The 24,493-nt window shown below is 39.9% G+C and overlaps 1 protein-coding gene across 1 annotated transcript; it reads right to left on the bottom strand.

Moving 5' to 3' along the window:
• On the bottom strand, positions 1-23,700 carry LOC115795574 (polypyrimidine tract-binding protein 2-like). The gene is made up of 17 exons (XM_030751549.1): positions 23,584-23,700; positions 20,983-21,004; positions 20,812-20,863; positions 20,494-20,657; positions 20,139-20,210; positions 19,964-20,035; positions 19,702-19,860; positions 18,458-18,568; positions 17,112-17,280; positions 12,243-12,320; positions 9,532-9,644; positions 6,746-6,779; positions 3,822-3,914; positions 3,350-3,466; positions 2,653-2,752; positions 2,483-2,560; positions 1-1,801 (listed from the first exon to the last, which is right to left on the bottom strand). The coding sequence occupies exons 1-17, from the start codon at positions 23,589-23,591 to the stop codon at positions 1,672-1,674; spliced, it is 1,572 nt and encodes a 523-aa protein (XP_030607409.1). The 5' UTR covers positions 23,592-23,700; the 3' UTR covers positions 1-1,671.
• Between the last annotated feature and the right edge of the window lie 793 nt (positions 23,701-24,493).

The raw sequence follows: 24,493 nt of genomic DNA, 5'->3' as shown, positions 1-24,493 counted from the left end.
TGAACAGAGTGAGAGACGTTTATTACAGATAAGGTACAGATGAGAGCAGAGGCCTGAAACTGCCCAGACATACACAAACACAATTTTACTTGAGCTGGTTGGTAGAAAAGACGTGTTTAATTTGTGCTAATCTGAAATCTTATCACAAAAGAAACTGAACTCAAGTAGAAAATTGACAAGAATCATCTAGAAACGGTCTAAAAATAAACTCTGCAGCTGGAAATAAGATCGAGAGGCGAGAGTAAAAATAAAACCAACTTTAGGTGAAACTGTGACAATTTTTGTGCATCTCGCTTTGATAAATAACCTCAGACTGTCACACAAGGAGGACTGAAAAGACAAGGTCTGCTTCTTTTTAAAATTAAACAAAAAACGCTTCCTTTTTTTAAGCATAGGTTTACAGCACAAGATTGGCAATCACTACCAATAAAATTGCAGGTTTAAAAACACAAAAGATAAACAGCAAAATCAGACTAAAGGCACATGTACTTAGGTCTTGATGGGTTCTCTAAGAAGCAGAGACCCAGACCACAATAACATGTTGAAACCTTGTCTAAACAGGCAGCATTAGCAAACATCCTATGTGTGTGTCTGTGTGTGGGCACCCACTCACAGCTGGTTTTCCAATGACTGCGATGGGATTCAAACAGGAAGCATCCTTTGCATCCTTCATATTATTACACTGAGTGGATGTCAATACATTCTGTGTTGTGCTGTGAAGGACATTTCAGGGGCAGAACTGTCCACAACAAGCGTTGTTAGCTTTAAATGATGACTGTCATTCCCACAAAACCTTCTAAAATCATACAGAAAAAGGGTACAACAGATTTACTAATATTGATTAAATGCAGCAAAATGATTGTTCAGACATGGGATAACCAGCAAGAAAGTGTGCATAAAATAATAATGCTGAAACCGCCGCACTCTGATTCATGTGTTAAGCATTAAAAACTGTTGTTACATCTGGTGTTTAAACTACATTTAAAGTGAGAATCGAGTGGTTCTAATGTAATACTGGTCATATTTACATCGCATTCAGTGACGCCACCCTTTCTTGAACATGTCACACTTCACCAATGCACTGGGTGAGACTCGGATGCGTATGCCAGAAACAGAGCAGTGCAGAAAACATCTTAAAATATCAGGAAAAGAACGAGGATCAGAGAGGATGTGAATGCCTTTCAGAACTGCGCAAGTTGGATGTTAAAACTGATATTTGCTGAAGAGCAGGCGGCTCAAGAAGCAATACAATGCGGAGAGAAATGACTCAGATCTCAACAATAAATTCAGGGAGGTCAACTCTGCCAAACAGGCAGGTCACCACAAACTAAAACCACAGTTTGCACTTTAAATTACTGCTTAAAGAGGATCTCAACACCAGATCAGAGTTCAAGTCTTTTTCACCTGTAAGCACACCCAACAGTGATGTCATGGTGTACTGGCACATCCTGGTAAACAAAACATATTCAGCTGGTGTTTAGTTGCTCTTTAAGATGTTGCAGGGCTGCCTCTGGGCTGAGACTGAGCACTGCTTCTACTGGTTGAGAAAATATACTGTAGTGAAATTTTCTCAATATTTTCACTCAAAACTATTCCAAGTAAATTTTCAAAAAGAGAACCACTGCTCGGGACCTGTTGGCGTGTCACAGATCTAAATGTGTAGGATTTAGGTTAGATGGTAGACTTTGAAAAGGAGACTTTCAGATGATGATTTCCTCCCATGTCATAGTTGTGAAGATCCATCAGAGCTTGGATTCCTTCCTCCACTGATGACATCTGGATCAAGGCCATCTTACGGTCCCTGAAACCAGAGACAAAAAGCTGACTATCACAGGAACCAACCCACCAACCCCCCAAATGTCCACTTCCTTCTTATTATTAACCCTGCCAGAAATCTCAAACGCCCCACAAAATAATTTTATTATTTCAGAAGAAGATGATCATGGAAACGTAATAAATTTTGGATGATGTGGTATTAGTTATGCTAAACAATAAAGTATCAAACAGAGAGCGTAAACAGCTCACTGCCTACATTTTAAAAATGTGTCTAACAGCTGGCTACAACAAAAGAAGAAACACATTTTAATGTGGCTCAAAATCCCATCCACAACCCAGTCAGGCCTGCTGTAATCACTCCTAGTCTAATTTTTGTTACCCCGTGAATTACATGCTACTAATCTCCAGTGTTTAAAAGTATACCACTTTTAACCTGTTAACTGGCAGCACACAAAACACCTGAAAAAAACTACACAACACAGAGTGTTGTTTCACAGAGCCAATAATAACCAGAGAGCGTCACATAGCTTTGTCAGGTGATTTGGTGTGGCCAGTTATATGATTGGCCGAATGAGGTGTCAATCAAAATGGGAGGGTCTAGCCTGCCATATAAAACGAACTACAAATGTCCTGTTAAGAGGCTACCTTAAAGGAGCACACATGCCACCCGTAGTCATAAAGAGGTTCATACTGAAATGTTTCTTACTGGAAGAACTTGAAGGCCTTGACAGTTCCTCCACTGTTGGAGAACAGAAGTCGCAGGTCATCCTCGCCCACTCCATCCCTGAACAGGAAAACAGCAACTCTTATAATGCTGAAGCAAAGCAGTGTGAAGCCAAACTCATCACGGTGTTGCCTGTTCAGTGGTTGTTTTACCGAATGTTGGAGAGGTGAAGTGTTGCTGAGGGAGGAAAGATGTTCTGGAAGTTTTTCGATCCTGGCTTCTTAAAGCGATGGAGCGGCGAGCCAGAAAAATCTGTCGGGCGAAAACAAACTGTCCACATGATGACCAAAAAACACCTGCTGCACAATTCTGCTCATAAGTAGATTTACTAAGCAAATCTGGAAACTAGAAACATTTTAGACTCATCCATCAGGCGAGCACTTTCACTCTAGTGAGTGATCACTATCACTTGCTTTATTCCTGGAAGTGTAACTTCCAAGAATAAATAAAATGCTTTCTAAGACCTCGTTCTGGAGAAAAGTCAGCAAATTTTAAGTGCGTTCTCATCAGATTTGACCGAGGAGTCTATAAATGCAGGTTTTTTTGTGGTGGCCACAAAAAATGAGTCAGTTTAGTTAAAGCTTCAGAACAACTGCCCAAATAAATGCCTGGAGGTGTTTCAAGTTAGCTGCCTTCTCAAAGGACTCAGGTACAGCATAAAACTCATTGCATCATAAACATCTAAATGGGATTCAAAAATACAGAAAGTACCAAATCTCATCAATTTTGTTCTTTCAGCTGGTTCATTTAGGGATCAGCTGAAGACCAGCTTAGGTCTTTAGCTGGTCCCTAAGCTGGACACCCCTCCCCCCCATAGTTACTGCCTCTTGCCTTCCAGGATAATCTTACCTTTAGTTAGTAGTTGGTCATCCAGTCCTTCTCTGGGCAGAGCCACAGTCTGATGCTTCGACAGTGTCACTCTCATCACTTTACCAAACACCTTCTGACCATTCAGGTGACTCATGGCTACAGGTGAGAAAAACAAAGCAAGGGAAAAATAAAAAACAAATGCAAACGCATTTTCTGATGCAGTGATTTTGATCATTTGCATCAAACTGTTGTTACTCCAGTGACTTTCTACATGCCACTTTAAGATCCTCGTTCTCAAGAGCTACAAGAACAAAAACACATTTTTATTTGCTTCACTTCAAGGAGCAGCTTTAAAAGAACATTTGCATTCGTTTCCTGGCCTCCATGGCCTGCCATACACCCATCAATATTTCATAACAAGGTTCTCAAAATGTCTCAATCAGCAAGTATTCATATTAAGCCTAAAATAATCATTGTAAGAATAAAAAGTCTTTAATGATCTCAGACTCACCCAGCTGCGCCTGGTTGCCATCTGACAGCTGAATCAGAGCGCTGTCCTTTTTGTTGTAGAGGATCTTCACCCTCTGCACATCACCATAGACCCCTGAAGGTAGAGAAAGAGAGCACGAGCGAGAGGCCAATAGGAGAGAGAGAGAGCAGGGAAGAAGAGGAGGAGGACAGACAGGCAGAGCAGGAGAGATGGAGCCGACGAAGATAAAAAAAAGGAGAAGTGTGAAGGATGGAAAGAATAAAGTTAGTGCTAGAAAGACAAATGAAAAAAGATGGAATCTTCCCATTTGACTTCAACTTGAAACGCAATCAAATGCCTCTGTGGACCTGAGTGGTTTTATATCGTGACTGTCACCCATCGAGAAAATCTTGGCTGAGCTTTAGCACTGACACACCTGACTGATTACTGCAGTGTATGTAGGATTCACAAATCCAGCCTAATAAGGTGAATCAAAATGGAAAATTAGAAATGGACACTGTAGATGGCCAAAAATACACTTCATTAAGCAGATATCCACTAAACGTAGTCGTGAACATGTAAACCGAGGTCGTTCAGGCCTTCAAATGGAGTGTGGACATCTTGAAGTTGCTAAAACTAAAAACTAGTACCTCAAGTGTAAAGGCGAGAAAATGCTGCGCTACTACAGCTCAGTGTGACCCCTGTGATACGACTTGTAAATTGACTGCACTTGATTAATACAAAATCTAGAGAAAAGCGTAGAAAGAAGAGAAGAAGCAAAAGAATGAGTCTTAGTGAGTACACTGGACTGTCGCAATCAGCCTAACTAACAATGTGGTGAGAACATGAACACTAACAGAAACATGGTGTCCAAGGCACACGCAGAATGATGGCGGAAACCTTCAGGGGCATTTCTGCATTGCTCTTTGCTAACACGCTTACGAGCACAGCGTCAGAGTGAAGCAAACGTGGTGCTGTGCCAACAGGACTTTCCTTTCATCTAAAACTAATTTCGTCTGGTTTTTTCTGCTGTGCCATTGGGGCGCTAATAAAGTTTAAATTACTTCTATTACCACCGCTGTACATTAAAGACTTTCAGCACTTGCTTTCATAATGAAGCAGCTGAATCACATTTTCACAGGCAGACATTTATGTATATTTATAATGTTTTCAAGTCTTTCCTAAAACAACAGTCAGGTGTTCATATCAACACTGAAACAGGTCCCGAGTTCATACTAGTCATAAATAAGCCCATCCTAATGCACTTCCTTTGCAAAGTTTGCAAAGAAATGCATCCTAGACTAACTGGTGATGCTAAATTGGCCGTGGATGTGAGGTAGATAAAGTGTACAGAAAAAAATATGATGTCGGTCCACCCTGTGCAGTTAAAACAGCTTCAACTTTTCTGGGAAGACTTTCCACAAGGTTTAGGAGTATTTATGGGAATTTCTGACCGTTCTTCCAGAAGCACATTTGTGCGGTCAGACACTGATGTTGGACGAGAAGGCCTGACTCACAGTCTCCACTCTGATTCATCCCAAAGGTGTTCTATCAGGTTGAGTTCAGGACTCTGTGCAGGTCAGTCAAGTTCTTCCACACCAAACTCACTCATCCATGTCTTTATGGACCTTGTGTTGTGCACTGGTGTGCAGCCATGTTGGAACAGGAAGGGGCCATCCCCAAACTGTTCCCACAAAGTTGGGAGCATGAAATTGTCCAAAATGTCTTGATATGCTGAAGCATTAAGAGTTCCTTTCATTGGAACTAAGGGGCTGAGCCCAACTCCTGAAAAACAGCCCCACACCATAACCCCCCCTCCACCAAACTTTACACTTGGCACAGAGCAGTCAGACAGGTACCGTTCTCCTGGCAACCACCAAACCCAGGCACTCTGTTATGATCCCACTAACACTTGACTGTGGAATATTTATTAGTGAGGAAATTTCATGCCTGGACTTGTTGCACAGGAATCATCCTATCACGGTACCACACTGGAATTCACTGAGCTCCTGAGAGCGACCCATTCTTTCACTAATGTTTAAAGAAGCAGTCTGCATGCCTAGGTGCTTGGTTTATACACCTGTGGGCATGGAAGTGATTGGAGCACCTGAATTCAATGATTTGGATGCGTGACTGAATACTTTTGGCAATATAATGAAGCTGTAAAGGCACACTACATGGCTGGGTGTTTAATTTAATAAAACTGTGGGAATGGGTCTAAAAACACCTGCATTCAAAATCTGAGAGGTGTGGTCCAATACTTTTGTCCTTTATGCAGGAGATGTTGAGAGATGTTTTTCATACTCAGTATGAACAAATAAACGCTCTTTCAGTGTTCACACAGACATCTGACCATTGACTTGAAAAATTAGATCAAGTTGGGGCACCGCATTAGCTCACAGCATGAGCTGAAAATCAGTGGCCTGGGTTTGAGTCTGACCTATGGCCCTTTCCTGCACGTCTTCCCCTCGCTCTTTCCTCTATACTCTTCACTGTTGTACTATCCAATAAGGCCAAAAAAAAAAATAGATAAAGTTGAAGGAAATATGGTGCAGTCTTTCATACAAATATGCAGTTGATAAGTACAAATTGCTTTGGCTTAATGTGTAAATTAATTTTATTTAACTTTTTTTTTTTTTTTTAATGATGGCTTTCTTTAATAGTATATGTTTAAAAAAGGAAACAGCATCCACCAACTGTGGACCAGGCTCCTTATGCATTATGAGTCATTTTGGTGTTTTTGTTCGGTTCAGTATATAGATCAACTGACCAAATGGACAATCTATGAGACTCACTGTGCTTTTAAAGTGGAGACAGAAGTGGATTTGAACTCTGTAGTATACAATATCAGAGGAAAGCTTGGAAATACAGAAAGATATAGAAGTCCACGACATCACTGAAGAAAGTGAACAAAACTGGATTAACAGAGAGAGATATACAGATAGAATAGTAGAGGTTGAACATACCGAAGAGGGTAAAGAGACTTTGAGGCGTGACCATCTTTAGAGAGAGAGACCGCAGAGCAGAGGACAGGAAGAGGAGGAGCAGAGGAGGAGGAAGAGGAGAGACGAAGGTAGAGATCAGACCGCCCAGCGTTGGATAAGGGGTGGTGGTTTCCATGATGGTGAGGGGTGGAGCAAAGATGGAGGGCATAGAGGAGTGGGTGTTTGGGAGGGGGGGGATCAAAATGGCAAAGCCGTATTGGGTTTAGACCAGAGTGAGAAAAGTGATGAGTAAAAAGTGGGAAAGGGAGGCAAAATAATTCAGGGTAAATGTACATGGTTGGGTGTGGGTTAAGAGAAGTGTGCAGCATTAAAGAATGGATGGCCAAATGGAGGGAAAATAAATGTGTGAAGGGAGGAGCAGAGGAGGGAAGAAAGGAGGTAGGGAAAAGAGAAAGGAGGAGAGGAGGACAAAAACCAAAGCAGAGGTCAGTAAACAGAGCATCAGTGGAATATCAACGGAGTCTGATTGCTGGCTCGATTTCAAACACACATTCCAGTTTTGTTTACACACATATGCAAACATTTTCTTCTGAATGCACTTAACAGTGAGGAAACAAAAAGGATGGAAGGAAGGTAGAAAACAATAAACAAAAATGAGAAACAGTGAGTGGAAGAGTGAGGAGCAGGACACATCAAACCAAAAGGAGGCAGCACCATGAAGCAGATGGCTGGAGGCACCGAGTGCCACAAGAACCACCATCCATGTCTGGCAGATCACACTGACAGGTGTGGAGGAGCTTTGTACAAACAATGCGACTTGACCACTTTAATGTAAAATGATACATTATTCATTCAAACAGGTCTTAATGACATACTACTAGGGATGCACCAATCCAACTTTTGCAACACAGTAACACTTCAGGTACCTGCCAGTACCGAGCACCAATCCGACACCAGTGTTAAATTACAAAGCTGTACTCCTAATTCTGAGGAAGAGACACTGTATTATTGAAGGGTCTTTAACCACAATACAAAGTGCCTTGAGGCGACTGTTTGTTGTGATTTGGCGCTATATAAATAAAATTGAATTGAATTGAGACTGGGAATTGCTCTTTGTAAGGTATCATCAGGCTCAACTTAAACACTGATTTTCTAATTCTGCAAACTACAATGCAAGAATGTATTTGCATGTGTGTCATTAGAGCTGAGTGTGGTAGTCTTTTCTCTGCTGTGATTAATGGTCACACCAGTTTCCGATCGACCCATCGTCACAGATACCTGATCTAGCTTTCTGACACAGGATTGGACTGATATTGGATCGGTGCATCCCTATGTACTGCAACTTAAAACCAGGAAGAGTTACAAAGCTATTGATAACAGAATACATAATAATGTGATCACTTTCATTTTATTCAGAAAAATACATTTGAAATGAGTCCCTGTGTCATCGCTCGATTATTTAAAAACTTGAATGAAATCCTCAACATACTGTGAACAGAGACCTTGACTGACACAAAGGTGTCAGTTTGTCACATTTTACTACCATCAAAACTGGTCAAAAATTTCTGAACATTCAAGATGGCAAATATGTAACTTGAAGGTGAACAGAAAAAAAAAAACTTACATTTTTCTAGTCCAGCTCAGCTGCAGCTGGGCTGGAAATAAAGGATATAGTCCAACACTGGCAGATGTTTTAACAGTGCAAGAAATGTTTCTAGTGGTCTCAGTTCACTACTGGAATTCGATAGTTAAAGTTTTCTCTTTGGGACTTCTTTCACTATGGAATCTGGAAACAGAAGTCTACTGCATTAAAATGGCTACAATCCAACTACACACTTGACGACACAGTTGAGAGTTGGATGAGCAAGTGACTGACTGGGTTCAACACTCACAATATGAAGAATGGCCACACCACACCCAAACACTACCTAACGGACTGTAATGAACAGACCCCCCGAGTATATGCAGGAGCTGCTGCTCTCGTGCTGATTGGGTAACAGAAAGAACTGCGTGCTCTTATGAAACAGCCAGGATAAGGCTGCTGCTCTAAGGGTAGAAGTGTGAAACCACCATTTTTCAACAAGGAGAGAGACAAAGACAGACGGAGAGAGGAAAGAAGGGATCTGATAGAGAGATGGAACACAGAAAAAGATAACAGATACAGAAGATACTGAAAACAGATGACAGAGTAGTTGTACATTTAAACTTTGAAAATTAATGAAAAATAGAAAGTCTAACGAGAAAGGTGTTCATTACAGAGAAACCTCTAACATAAGGTCACCACTAAAGTTTAAGACCTGTGATAGGTCCTGGAAAACATCTCTCTCTCTCTCTCTCTCTCTCTCACACACACACACACACACACACACACACACACACACACACACACACACACACACACACACACACACACACACACACAGTCATACCGTATATACACCACAGTTAGAGATGAATCTGTAGGTAGCTAAATATAACTAAAGGATGTGTTATTTCTCCTGTGTGGACTTTCTGGGCAATTTAACTGGGAAAAAAGTTTTGGTGCTAAGTGAAGAAATACTTTTAAAACTTGAAAACACCTCATGGGTTAAGCTTGAGGTATTATACTTGAGTTAGCTGGTGGAGGATGTGGGGAAAATAATGCAGTAAAGGAGTCTTTGCACACATCCAACCACAATTATTGGTTATATAATTAATATAATTATTTACACTACTATCAACTTCAGCAGTGTCCAACATTTTAAGTAAGTGATTTACAGCAGAGCTTGCAAATATTGTTTGAACAGTTATGCTTATGGTTTGTGTACCTCTTCATTTAGGTTGGATGCCAACAGAACCCCAGACACTCCGGATCCTGACAGAGCAACTCGACCTGCAGCTGCTGCTGCCGCTGCCGCTGCACTCAGAGGACTAATGGCTCCTGTTAGGAAAGCACAAGACAAAGTACAGCTCAGAATTAGACACGAGAAGGGTTTTAAGCAACAACACTAACACACTTGCTTATGTCAGCTAACTGAATGAAACTTTCCCGGGGCCATTACTCTCTTTTTATTTAATTTAACAGGCTCTAAATCAAAGAAATACTGTCACCTGAAATGGAAAAGATTGTGTTCTCTTTAACAGCTATCCCAGTGTGAGTAAAAAAGAAGACATGCACTGAAGTCAAAACGCACAACCTGACCAATTCACAGATAATGATGATGTGCTTCAGGTCATGGTATTATAACAACTGCCATTTAACTAAGTTAACCTTAAAACAAGAGAGCTGATGACTTTTTTAACATCATGTTTGTATTAAAGCTACCTCAACCTCATAAAGCATTATGAAGAAGTTCCATTGAATTCAGTTCAATGTTATTTATATAGCACCAAAACACAAAGACAATAAGTTGTGTTTGCTGACACTATAGAATATTAAGGAAATTGTCATTTAATAATGAATATTACCTACTAGGGCTGGGCGATATATCTAGTTTTTAAGAAATATCTATATATTTTCATACGCGATATAAGATGAGACAATATCGTTTATATTGATATAGTCTATGTCGCGTTACAATCATACTTGGAGATCCACCAGTTCAACTTTCTCTTCTCCCAGTTTGTCTCTGAACAGCGTCACACTGCCCCGCCTCTCTCCCTCACCACTTCACCCGTTAACCATGCAGGAAGCGACAGCATGGCAGTGTTGCCAACTTAGCGACTTTGTTGCTAGATTTAGCAGCTTTTCAGACCCCCCCTAGTGACGTTTTTGTTTTCTTCCAAAAAGTGACAAGCGACAAAATTACAAGCAACGTTTTCCGGTGACTTTTGGAAACCTGAAATCCTCCGCTGTCACCGTGTTTTGTGTGCATACAGCCTTCGTACTGCGACTGTTTGTACACTTTGGTATCACCCGGACCCCCAAGAGTACCTGGCTGTTGGTTTGTACTGTAAGTCAAGTGACTTTAATAGCGGAAGTGGGTCTTTTTTGAGGATGCAGTCGGAGGATACGCCGCATTGAGCGGGTGGGCCCGTTGCTGTGATACGTCAGCGCATGTGTCTATGGATTTACTGAGCTGTCTGAAATCCTGCTGACTGAAGGATGGAATTTTATTCATTCAGTCTGTTTACATGCTTTGTTATCTGCACAGAGTACTAGATGTACAGGAGTACACACAGGAGGAAGCACTTTGGTGAAGTCTACTACACTGCATACCTGCTTTTTAAAGAATAAGTCAGATTTTTGCTATTTTTGTTCTGTATCTTTTCTGTTTACATTTTAATAGCACAGCTGTGAGTCTTTTGTTCTGGAGGAAAAAAAATTAATTTATTTGAGGATCATTATTATTTAAATATGCCAAAAGTTTATTTTTGAGCAATTCTCATGTACATCTGCAGTTGAATGTTGATAAAAGTGCCCGTGTGACAGTTGGGACACGTAGCTTTGACTCAGAAGTGCCTTTTTGTTTATACCTTTTGGGAAGAAAAAATTTCGAGATATATATCGTATATCGCCATTCAGCTAAAAAATATCAAGATATTATTTTTTGTCCATATCGCCCAGCCCTATTACCTAATAATATAATAATAATACCTAATAATATTAAACCTTATGCTTCCAGCATAAAAGCTGTTAACCCCCGCAGCTTCAATGGAAACATCATTCATACAGAATTGAATGATCAAGTCTACTGTAATCTGTATACATATGTGGATGGATATCAACAGCTAAAACAACATTCAGTAATAACATTTCTTTTTTAACTTTTAGTTTTTTGTATGCTGGTTTTATGTTTAACACAGTAAAAGTAGGTTAGTGGATATATGAGCTAACAGTTGATCTTTTGTATTTAAAATGAGAAAAAAAAGAAAAAGGTGGGGTCAACAGCAATGAAGCACACATAACATTTCACAAACAATCTCACTGCATTCATTTGAATCAACACAGATTTACACTCTCAATAAAGACCCTTCATCTCAAAACACTTTAAACTATTATTTACATATCTGCCTGAATATTATTTCTATTAAAAAAGACAAAACTATGCAACCTGCATTCAAACCACTTGAATAATGCAAAACACAGCAAACCTAAACCTTCATTTTTAGTGAAAGAACGCTCAAATTCTCAGAAGTGTATTTGGTATTAAATTAAGCTGAAGAAGCACAGCCTAAACTACAGTTAAGCTGATACAACAAAATCTAGACATATATTAAATATAAAACAGCTCATTAAAAATAATTTAGGTCAATGTATGGCAGCACATTATTGGGAAAATGTTATGTCATGAAATATAATAATACAGGAGACTGCAATGAGCGCAACTACTGACAAGATGGAAACTTCAGCAATTTCTTAAAGCCACAATTTGCCTCGTTTATATATTTAGCTGTAATATAAACCAACCTATTTCCTATCCCTGATGCTTTCAGAGCAATCATTGCAGGACATGACAGGAAACAGGGCAGCAACAGGACAGACAATAACAGAGACAGAGTGATGGAAAAACAAAAATACAAAAAAAAAGATAGGTACCTCCACCCTGCGAGAGGGAGAGAGAAGATGAGTAACCTCCTCCACTAGAGTAGGAAGCTAGCGCTCCAGACGGGGTACCTACAAGACAATAACAGCTAGATTTATACCACACAATACTTAGCTAACCTAGCACCAATGAGTACAAATATCACAAAAATCCATACCGTCCTAAGAAACAGCATTATACTTAATGAGTAATTATTGTGAATAAGTAAATATTTATCTAAAAGTTCTCATATACTGTATGAAGCTGGTTTTCTAATGACATGAGCCCAACAGATCATAAAATACTAAGTTTAAGTGGGACCATAGTAACATGTAAAGGTGTCCTTCCATGTAACGACTCTGACATAAAACAAAAAATAAAGTGAAAAAAATGAATATCTTTAGATGTTTATATGCAGATGCTAGATTTTCTTGTCATTTTATTATTGTTGGAGTAAATGAGACTGTCTGGTTTCACTGAGACAAGGAACACACAATCTGTTCTAACTGATGATGCCAAAACAAAGAGGACTTCACTAAACATCGTCACGGGGGTCTGTGCAGTCCTGCGACGTACACCCTTACAGCTTCCATAGGGGTTAAGAGGGTAAGTAGCAGCCAGGTGCTGCTAATCAAATGTACTTGATTAACTGGTCATCAGCAAGTGAGAGCACCTCTATAAAAGCACAAACTTTGGCAGTTTGCTGGTCTGGAGCATTCACGTGTGTTAATCCAGTACTACAATCTTGCCAGGATCGAACATCCCAGCAAATTCCCCTCAAGGTCAGACTGTGTAAAGCTCAGAGAAATTGCAGAAAACCCAACAGCTACATCTCAGACTCCACAGGGCTCAGTTAGCATGCTAAATATTCATGACAGTACAATTAGAAAAACACTGTCAGTCGCCAGTGCTGCCCCTCAGCCTCCTAGCAGTAGAATCTTTAGGTGGCACAAATCCCCTGGAAGTATAAGCTCGAGAACACATTACAGGTCTCAGCAGATCTTAATGGGGTTGCATATGAGTCTCAGTGACTTTATTCACCATATCAATTCAAAAGCAAATGGCCAAGTAAGAACCAGGAATAAGAAATGCTAAAATCATAACTATAAATATAAACCACTGAGAATACAGTCACTTTCTGTGATTGGCATTATTATGGTAAAAATCAACCCGTCCAAGATTTTTAAGATGCATCTATGGTGTGAATTTGAACATTTTAGGCGACATTATTCTCGAGTAATTGTTATTGTGTTCACAAAATAGAAAACTGGCTGCCCACTAGCCTTTTTAGGCTGGAAGGTAAAAAAAATGAACACCATGGCTTGTTTGGAAGGATTTCCAGGAGAAAGCCTTTTTCTCTAAAACAAACATGTTAACACAGCTTAGGTTTGCAAAGTTGCATCTCTACAAACCAATTATAACTGAATCAACCTGCACAACAAGACTTGCACTACATTCCAAGCAGCACTGCTACTAAAAACTTAAAAGTAAAGCTTGAGGCTTACACAAATGTAACTGAGTATTTTCAGTGATGCATAATTTAAACTCAGAACAACAACTGACACAAAGTAACACCTGAGTTGATGCCAGTCACTACAGAAGAAGAGACAAATTAATAATTTTAAAAAGAACCAACTATCTGTATTTAATGAAGAGCAGAATATCAACATCACAGCATGGCTGAGGTACACTGGCAACTTGTAAGCTGACACTGAAAACAAAGAGGAATAGCGATGATTTGTATACCGGTAGGATGACCAGATACAAGATAGTGATAGCCAAAAGCCAGTATATAAATGGAGAGAAAGAGGTTTAATTTGCTTGTCAAATAAATTGTAACAAACTGACCCACAGTCACACCCTGATGGAAAAAAATGTAACAAACATGTTGGTAGCTTCAACAGATGTAAGATACACATGGAAGGGTTAATACAAATGTAGAAAATAGGACTATGTAATCTGAAGAGGTTTTGGCTTTTCCAACAAAGAGAAATCACTAGGACTGTGACAGAAATCCACTATATTGCCAAAAGTATTCAGTCACTGATCAAAATCAATGAATTCAGATGTTCCAGTCACTTCCATGGCCACAGGTGTATAAACCAGGCACCTAGGCATGCAGACTGCTTCGACAAACATTTGTGAAAGAATGGGTCAGTGAATTCCAGCATGGTACCGTGATAGGATGCTACCTGTGCAACAAGTCCACTCATTAAATTTCCTCACTACTAAATATTCCAAAGTCAGCTGTTAGTGGTATTAAAACAAAGTGGAAGCAATTGGGAATGACAGCAACTCAGCCCTGAAGTGGTAGGCCACATAAAATCACAAAGCAGGGTCAGTGGATGCTGAGGCACATAGTGTGCAGAGGTCACCAACTTTCTGCAGAGTCTCTACAGACCTCCAAACTTCATGTAGCCTTCAGATTAGAACAGTGTGTACAGAGCTTCATGGAATGGGTTTCCATGGCTGAGCAGCTGCATCCAAGCCTTACATCACCAAGCTCAATGCAAAGTGTCGGATGCAGTGGTGTAAAGCGCGCTGCCACTGGACTCTAGAGCAGTGGAGATGTGTTCTCTGTAGTGACGAATCACGCTTCTCCATCTGGCAATCTGATGGATGATTCTGGGTTTGGAGGTTGCCAGGAGAACGGTACCTGTCTGACTGCATTGTGCCAAGTGTAAAGTTTGGTGGAGGGGGGGGTTATGGTGTGGGGGTGTTTTTCAGGAGTCGGGCTCAGCCCCTTAGTTCCAGTGAAAGGAACTCTTAATGCTTCAGCATACCAAGACATTTTGGACAATTTTATGCTCCCAACTTTGTGGGAACAGTTTGGGGATGGCCCCTTCCTGTTCCAACATGTCTGCACACCAGTGCACAAAGGAGGTTCATAAAGACATGGATGAGGGAGTTTGGTGTGGAAGAACTTAACTGGCCTGCACAGAGTCTTGATCTCAACCTGACCTTTGGGATGAATTCAAGTGGAGACTGTGAGCCAGACCTTCTCATCCAATATCAGTGTCTGACCTCACAAATGTGCTTCTGGAAGAATGGTCAAAAACTCCCATAAACACTCCTAAACCTGTGGAAAGCCTTCCCAGAAAAGTTGAAGTTCTTACAGCTGCAAAGGGTGGGCCGACATCATATTAAACCCTATCAACTAAGAATGGGATATCAAGTTCATATGCATGCGAAGGCAGGTGAGCGAATACTTTTGGCAATATAGTGTATTTTTAACCAATTTTTAAAGTGGGGTTTTATTTAAACGTAGCCCCTTAACTGGCAAGGGCCCGGTGACGGGCCGTTTGTAGTCCCTTTTATATGGCAGGCTAGACCCTCCCATTTTTATTGACACGTCATTCGGCCAATCATGTAACTGGCTGCACCAAATCACCTGACAAAGCTACGTGACGCCCTCTGAGTATTATTGGCTCTGGGAAACCCATTTCTTAACATGATTGGCCGAATGAGGTGTCAGTCAAAATGGGCGGGTCTAGCCTGCCATATAAATGCACTTCATTCGGCCCGCGGACCAGACGCAGCCGATTAATAGGCTATGAAATGGGTTGTTCAGAGCCAATAATAACCAGAGGGTGTTATGTAGTTGTTTCAGGTGATTTTATTTGCTGCCAGTTAAGGGGTTAAAAAACAAATTGATTTGCTGTTTAAAAAGATGCCCAGAAAGTGCACATACATCTATCAAATAAATTAACACAGACTCTTTGCCTTAATTATATATAGATCATAATGTTACACACATACTCAACCCCAAAGGCTCATTCTGAACCAGGACAAATGGTGAAAATACAATAATGCAAGTATAAAAAGGCTAATGTGCACTACACTGAAAAAAGCTGGGTCTCTTGATCAACTGATCTATTCAAATAATTGCCCTGTCCTAATACACTTGTTTTCACAATGACACACCCATATACTGTTACTGTTCACTTTGTGTTTTTACATTGTTTTGAATATTATCTTTAGACTGACTTCTGAGCAACATGAATTTAAAATGCATGAGCACAACAGCAGCAGAAAACACACCAAAGGTTTATGCGGTAAGTGTTTTTGTCTTATACTGCTTATTAAGTGTTGGGTGTTTTAAACTGACTGACTGACTGCCTAATTTGCACATTTTGTAACTGTTTGGTTCTAGACATTATCAGGCTAGTTGCTGACTGTTGCTAGTTGAAGGCAACTTGGTAGCGTGGTTGCAACCCTGCAGCCAATCATGGTGCTATACGAGACACAAATAGCAAATATAGTTTTGATATACATCCCAATAAGGAAAACTGTCTGGTAGCAAAGACTGCAGATGCAGCATCTAGTAACAAGACAGACTCTACATCATTGTACATCAGAACGCAACCGATACTGAAAAATCCAATATTCCAATATATCAGCTTTCTTTCAGACACAACATAAATAGATTTCCCTAACATTTGCCATGTGTACTTGTTTATAACTCTTCTTCCTGACTCTGCCTGGATCAGCTGGTTGTGGCATCCCAAATGTGTGCTGCCTACAGGGAAAATTCAGGTGCCTTCTGGTCAACAAACTATGGAATGTCAACACTCAAAACGTGGTTGAAGGGTGTATCTCCGCTCTCTAATTTTCATTTATTGGCTTTTATAAATGCTGATTATTATACTGAGTAGTTGATGGCTAGTTGCATTTTTCAATTCTTATTGAAATAACTCTTAAATGCTAAAAATCCCTCCATATATGCTGTAACAACACTGTGAGAAACATATTTTTGGATATATTAAATAATAATGAACCTTTCAGACAAATGGGACTATGGGTGTGAGAGTACAGAGTTATGGATAAACTGGAGGGACAGATGAGTGGTTGTTGTAGACAGATTAGGAAGGTGGCATATTTACCCAGTAATGAATGATCCTTGTTGGTTGACTCTCCATCTCCTGTAGGAAGATCAGGCCTGGTGTAATCCCGGCTCTTATCATTGTTGTATTTGACGTTAACGTTGACCAGTTTACTGAAGTCTATCCGCAGAGTACAGCATGAGTTATAGATGTTCTGTCCATCTAAAGACTGAAGAAGAAGGAACAAAAAAGGGACAAGAGATTGTTTTCAGTGTGTAACAATGTCAAAGGCTTGAGCAAGTGCACTACCTCAAAAACGTTTCATTTATGTCAAAAATGTACTTGGTTATGTTATACCATTGTAACAGTCATGATTCAATGACAATCAAAAATGTCATGTAGTCAATTTGTGGTACTGAATACTGATACTTTTTAAGGTGTCAAAAGTAACGACAGTAAAGCAAATAACTTCCTGACTAATACTTTGAGGTCAATACCAGATTAAAATTGATAATGCGGTACTACTGTATACACCGATCAGGCATAACACTATGACCACTGACAGGTGAAGTAATAACACCAATTATCTCTGCATCATGGCACCTGTTAGTGGGCAGGTGGCTACCAGAATGGATCGCTATCGTAACAGTTAGCTAGCAATGCGGCCATTAGCATTAGCAAGCGGTTGTTCAGTACATTTGGTACATTCATGCTGGCCTGTGAAACTTGGCTAGGATGAAATTGTGATGGTCAGACTACTGGGTGAGAGCTTCTCCAAAACTGCAGCTCTTACGGGGTGTTCTCAGTCTGCAGTGGTCAGTATGTATCAAAATTGGTCCAAGGAAGGAACAGTAGTGAACAAGCGACAGAGTCATGGCTCATTGATGCATGTGGGGAGCGAAGGCTGGCCTATGTTAGGCAAGTGGTCATAATGTTATGCCTTATTGGTATTTGAGTGAGTGAGTGTAGTACTGCACGTATATATTTAAAACCTTCAAAAATATAGTGTGGGAACATTAGAAAGTGAAAAAAAAAGCTGTTTCAGCACAACCACTTACTAAGACACGTTTTGTCTGTTTATGTATCCTGTTGCACAATTTATTAATAATTGTTATTTCTAAAGCAAAATAATTTTTCAGCGGCTCAAATCACTGAGATGAAATCAGTGAGATTAAATAAAAATCAAATCATGTTAAAAAACCCGTGCATGCTTAAAGAACATTCATATAGAAAAGGCAACATATTAAGTTGCTTGCCTCTTTACTTTTTCATGAACATAATACAGGCCACAGAATGGATGAGAATTTGTATGACCTCCTTTTTCTTTTTTAATTAAAGACTAATTTCAATGCAATTTCCAAAGTTTGCTGATGTGTAAGTTCCAGTTTGTGTGTTTGTAGCCCCACCAGTTTAGCTTGCTGTGCATTGACGGGGTCACTGAACTGCAGAAGAGCCTGAAACTGGTTGTTCTTGGTGAACGTTATAATCTTCATTACGGTTCCAAACTTACTGAAGATCTGGAGGGGGGGAAAAAATGGAAACCACAAAAACATGAGCAAGCTTGACCTGAGATTATATATATATATTCTAGCCCGGGGTGGGGGGTGGGAAGATAGGAAAGCTACGTGAGACACCAAAAAGTAAAGAATAGCAAGTGGCCTTGGAGCACATTCAAACCTGGGACTCCACATTAGCTTCATAGGTCACCTGCTCCACCCAGTTAAACACACCGATGCCCCACCATTTTTTTAACCTAAGAGGTTCAAACTGTGCAGACAAATGAGCAGTCAACAAAAATAGCTTTTGAAAGGTCTCATGCAAAACCTGAGGGGATGATGATCAATATAATGTTCACTGTAGGGATCCAGCTTTTTATTAATAATCTCAATGTGGATTAGTCTAATTTTGATTCAAAGTGAGAGCCTTAGCTGCTGCATACTGCTGTCAGGTACAGTCACAGCAGTTTAGCCTATACTTCCTCACACACTTCAAGTGTGAAGCTGACAAAGAGCTGGAGGAAAATAATATTTAACTGGGTGGGCGACAACATGTTATGTTATGATAAGGATAATAAAATCTTCCCCACAAGTGTTAAAGCAAACCAGTGGCCTTCCAGCTTCTATCTTATGTGATGCCTTTAAGAAATATAAGGAGGGTGAAAATGAACAAGGGAGAGAGGGAGACAGTGAGAAAAAAGCACTGTGAGCCGATCTTTTCAGTCATGTCAGGTCACAATGACCGGTTTGCAGTTAGGTAAGAAAATTTCTGCAAACATACACCAATATACTGTTGGTGGAACAATGAGAAATGCCTCCAAACTGCTGATGCTTTGCTTCACTTCACTTAGCTTCCTCATACTACATTAGCTCTGTGGCTAGCTGCTGCTGGCAACATAAACATAGAATAACACAGAACTGAAATGAATGGCTCAAACCACAAATCAGCCCATTGTCATGATATCTGATCCAGTTTTTTGGGTCAGTACTGGACCGATACCCAGTATCCAAATAGCAGATAGATGCATCCCTTGTTTATTTCTGTGCTTTTTTTCTGTCCTGTAGTCTAAACATCAGAAATTAGATCAGCCTTTACTATGAGACTGTGTATACCAAACAGACTGCCAAATTTATATCAAGTATTCAGATTTTACCTGTTGTAGAACATCTAGCGTGACAGGATAAAACATGTTGTCAATGATAATTCGCAGCACGGGGCTGGGGGGTGGAGTTAGGTCCAAAACTCCTGGGTCAGAGGATGGAGAGCTTCCATCCTGAACCGCTGACACTGCCTGCAGTACTGCCTGAGCCCTCTGAGTGGAAACGCGACAACATAAGGTGGTAGAAGTTGAATTCATTGATTGTTGGTTGAAGGACAGTTTAGTGTAAAAATACAAAAAAAATTGATGTGTATACCTGGTTCAGAGCAGAGTCTGTTTTCAGTTCCTTATGGTTGGAATACTGAATGAAGACTGGAGTATTTCTGACCTGAACAGAAATCCGTGTAACACAAATCACTTACTGAGCCTTACACTAACACTGGAAAACATTAATGATGCTTAGCACAAATAGAAATAGTTGTATTTCAGACCTGTGGTGTGACAGCTGTGTAGTAGTTCACCATAGTTACAGCAGCTTCCTCTGTGCCCAACTCAAGAAAAGCCTGGAAAAGTACAGCACGTTCAACTTTTGAAGAACGTTCAACTTTTTGTGTGCATTTGTTTCACTTTTCAAGGGAAACAAATGCACACAAATGGATAATGCCACAGAGCACCAGTAACATCAAGCTCTAGCTTCAGGGAGCAGCCACAGTCAGACTGGGCTTAATGAGCTGGCATCTGCTTCATTCATAACTAGACTGACATTCATTGTTCTTTTCCCATTCTGGATAAAAGTTTAGTTTTATTTCAACCTAGTCTGAATAGAAAATATTTCACTGTAGTCACCTGGTTTTTCCCCTTCAGCATCAGTATGTTGGTGACTTTTCCAAAGGGCAACCCCAGAGCAATGACTTCAGTCTCAGACACCTCATTGGGAAGTTTTCTGATGTGGAGGACTCTGGAGGGAGGTGATTCCTCCAGGCGCTGTTTTTTACTGTCACTGCCGTTTGCTGAATATGCACACATACAAACATTAAAGATAAACAGATTTTCATATCATAGCACAGTTTAAGGATCCTGTTACTGAACAAACGTGTTCACTGCCACACTGTCAGAGATTATTGCACTGTTTCTCAAATCCATCCTTGCTACAACTGAACTCACCAGTCATAGAGTTGGGGCTGCTACCGTACATGTTGAGCTCATCTGAGCCTCTCTGCAAAAGAAAATAAATTATCTTAAACTTTCATGTTCCACACAATCTGAAAGCCTCGCAAAGAAAAGTCTAACGAGGAATATATGAGTATTCAGGGAAACATCAGCAATACAACTTACCTTCACACCAACCGCAACATCACTGCCAACAAAGAGAATGCAAAAAAAAAGAGAGACTATAAATGAGCTGTAAATATTTTGAGCACTGAAACAATGACACAAATGTAGGTAAAACCAACATTTAAGTACTGCTTAGTAAAACTGGAAAGCTCACATGGTGCTGGAAAGAATCTAACCTGCATACATTTATTATTGTTAATACTTTGGAGCTCTGATTACTGTACAAATACATGTAGTGATGCATTCTACAAAACAAATGACTTCCTCATTCAGAGCTTTAAATAGAAACCATCCAGTCTAGGAGTTTAAAAAAAACTCACAAGTTGACCTGTCTGTGCTCATTTCCAACTCCATGTTTTTAATTCTTGGACTCTTCCAGAGTTGCACTGCATGACTCACGATTTAAGATAAATCCCATTTATCTCTTGTCTTGGTGCTGCCCTACAGTTCACAAGCTGTTTTAGCTCCCTTCCTCCACCCTTTAACTGGGGATTGTATGCTTCAGCAGGAAATCTACACTGTCATAACCGGAAACCCCTCTGAACCCTACGCTGTAACCTGACTTGCACCTCCTGAGAAATGTAACTGCACTTTGGGTCAATGCAGCCTGCAATGAATGTGTGTATTTCTGACCACTTTTCCAATGAAGTTTTTGAATTTATTAGAGAATAACAATCATCATCTCAGTATAGGGAATTATAATCATAGCATGAATATAAGGACTCTCAAATGTCAGCAGATTCCTGGAGACGGATTGCTGAAACTACTGGAATGAATGTGAGGGAATGAACAAAGAAGTGGGAAAAGCTAGAGGGACAAATAAGTTCACACCTGAAAAAAAAAAAACATCTATCACAATAAAGAGTGAGGACCCAGGAGGGAAGAAAGTACCAGCACTTTGTTTGCTTCTATTGGCGCCGCGTGTAAAACACCAGGATATGACCACATGGTAATTAACAAATAATGCACCTCGCACAAGCATAAAGGCTGGCAGTGATGTCAGCCACTTGTGTAGATCACATCAACAATCTACAAGGACTCGGGGCACAAGTCTAAATCAGGCCTCAGCCAGCTTTCTTCTGATTGGCTGCCCCTCGCAAACAGCAGCTTTGAACAGCGGGTGAGTGAGGATTTTTTTGCTCACATCCTCAGCTGTATCTGAGGCACAGCCACTCAGTGATGTCATTACTCGAGACTTTATTGTATAATATAAGCATCCATCACAGTAATAGTTTGGACGTGACAGAAAATAAGGAACTGCATTATAGGTCCAACTGAGGTGCTTTTAAAACACACATTTTTGCTTTTCAGTTGAGAGTAACTACTTCTACTACAGCCACTTTTTAAATTTCTCTCATGTAAAATAAGGCAAAATAAGAAGTATAAACAGTACTGTTGCTTATGCCTTTTAATCATATTATGACAAAAAGACAGACAATATACTGGCTTAAAAGTTCCACAAGTCAAGTATTGTCTGTTCTGTTTCAATACACTGATACTGGTTCAACCCACTTTACATAGGATAAGATAAGGTTAATTTGTCTCATGCATTTATACACAGTACTATGCACACTGAAACGTATTTTGTACCTGCAGCCGATAGTAAGAAGTAAAAATATATAAATAAGAATAAAAATAAGTAATTCCCACATCGCATAAATATAAAAATAGCTATAAAATATGTAATTTACACGTCACAGCATACCAGAATATATAATATATATAAATATCTAGGTTAAAATTAAAAATTCTAGTCGTTGGTATTTACACAAGGGTGTGTTATTACAAGAACATCTATTGAATATGCGAACATTGGCTAAACTGCAATAGACTCACACATATTAAGCGGCAGGTTTGGTTTATCTGTTTTCTTTCCAAAGGTGCAGCCCGAGCTGTATGAGCAAAACAGATGCCCTTATTTACTGCATTATTTGGCATATAATTCATTCTGCACAAACTGTAGGTGTTTTAATGCTCTCACAGGGAATTAAAAGACCTGATGTACAAAACCCCGGCACAGGTTGTGTGCAGCATACATTATCCCAGACAAAGAAGCTGCTTTCAGTTAATAAGCGAGAAGTACCGACTGTCAGGCGCACGGCGGCTTTCACATTGTTTATTAAAACGGGGTTAACTATGGCTTCTTAAAGTTGTAATAAGTGACAGTAATAGTCGACAGTTATCATAACTACTTACACTCATTCCAGTCTTGCGGGCAGCTATATTAATGTAGCTAGCAAACGTTCAAATTCATTTTAGGCACAGCAGAAGGTAGTACTATTATGCTTAACTGTATTAGTGCCTCAGCCTAACTAGCTTGTTAAATTAAGGCTTTAACAAAGTTAGAAAATTTAAAATATAGTGTCAAATAATATTCTCCCATACAAGCAAGACAACACTTCAGTAACAGTTCGTGATTGGGACTTGGTTTTGTTAGCTAGCTAACGTCGTTCTCTTGGCATTATATAGCATCGCGGTTTGCTGGGGAGCTAACATTTAGCCTGTCACACTGAGCAGGGGGAGTGCCTCATTCTGAATACGTCCTATGCACAGCTGTGAAAACTACACCTAGAAACAGCAGCTGTAACGTAAAAAAATTACCCGTCCATTGCAGCTCTTTGTCCTCTTCTGTCTGTTGATACTTGTGCACTTCTCTATGCGGATACTGTGAGCAAAATGGGCGTTCTTGTTCTTCTTCTTCCTCTGCTTGTCTTTAAGGGGGAAACAACAGTCACATTAGGCGCTTTACCGCCAACTTCTGCCGCGGAGGGGAGCTTCGAGATAATTACATTTTTAAAATTAAGTTATTAATTTATAACTGTGTTTATAACACAGTAAAAAATAGTTTTATGTCTTCTGAGAGTGATTGGGTTCTTCAGAAAGAAGCTGAAAAATTCAGTTTAAACATTAATTCTTTAAGTTGTATCCTGCACAGTTTTGTGTGTATTTTGACAGCTACAGCTGTGCATTGAAATGTTTTTTTTTTTTTAAATCGCTGACATTGTCGGGTGCTCAGCATTTCTTCTTAAACTGACTTGCCTATAGCAACAAGGCCTACATGATCTCACATGTAAAATATGGTGAGAGCTTTAAAACAGGACGCACAAGATATACATGTCAAAGACACCAATTTTATTTTACCACTTTTTATTGTACTGTATTACTGTACTTTAATAACTTTATTTTAATATTTACCAAAGGAAAACTTCTAGGGCTGAAAAATTAAATCGGTAAGTGCCAAAAACTGCAGTTCCTTTAGTGACCACTTGAAGCTGGCTCCAAAAGCAAATCATTCTCCACAGACTCTCCTGGTAGAATTATGGAATTATATTTCTGTCAAAAGTCCTGCATAAGATGAAGCAAACAATTTAATTTTCATTGCCACTTGTACAATTAACTTCCTTGAGTGTACATTCAACAACCCATGACCCCAGAACTCAACAGCACAAGAACACAGAGCAGATATCATGCTCATGTGCATCTGCTTGGCTGCAGCAGCTTCATGCTGTCA

This window comes from Archocentrus centrarchus, chromosome 17, assembly GCF_007364275.1.
Source record: "Archocentrus centrarchus isolate MPI-CPG fArcCen1 chromosome 17, fArcCen1, whole genome shotgun sequence".
Classification (NCBI taxonomy): Eukaryota; Metazoa; Chordata; class Actinopteri; order Cichliformes; family Cichlidae; genus Archocentrus; species Archocentrus centrarchus.
Note: the sequence above shows the minus strand (reverse complement) of the source record. Positions and strands in the feature narration are given on the sequence as shown.

Coding starts and splice junctions, on each gene's coding strand:
- LOC115795574 (XM_030751549.1), bottom strand. Junction 17,281..18,457: donor ATGCACAGCAAGCTAAACTG/GTGGGGCTACAA, acceptor CTTCTTCTTCAG/TCTTTAGATGGACAGAACAT. Junction 2,753..3,349: donor TGACCAACTACTAACTAAAG/GTAAGATTATCC, acceptor TTCGCCCGACAG/ATTTTTCTGGCTCGCCGCTC.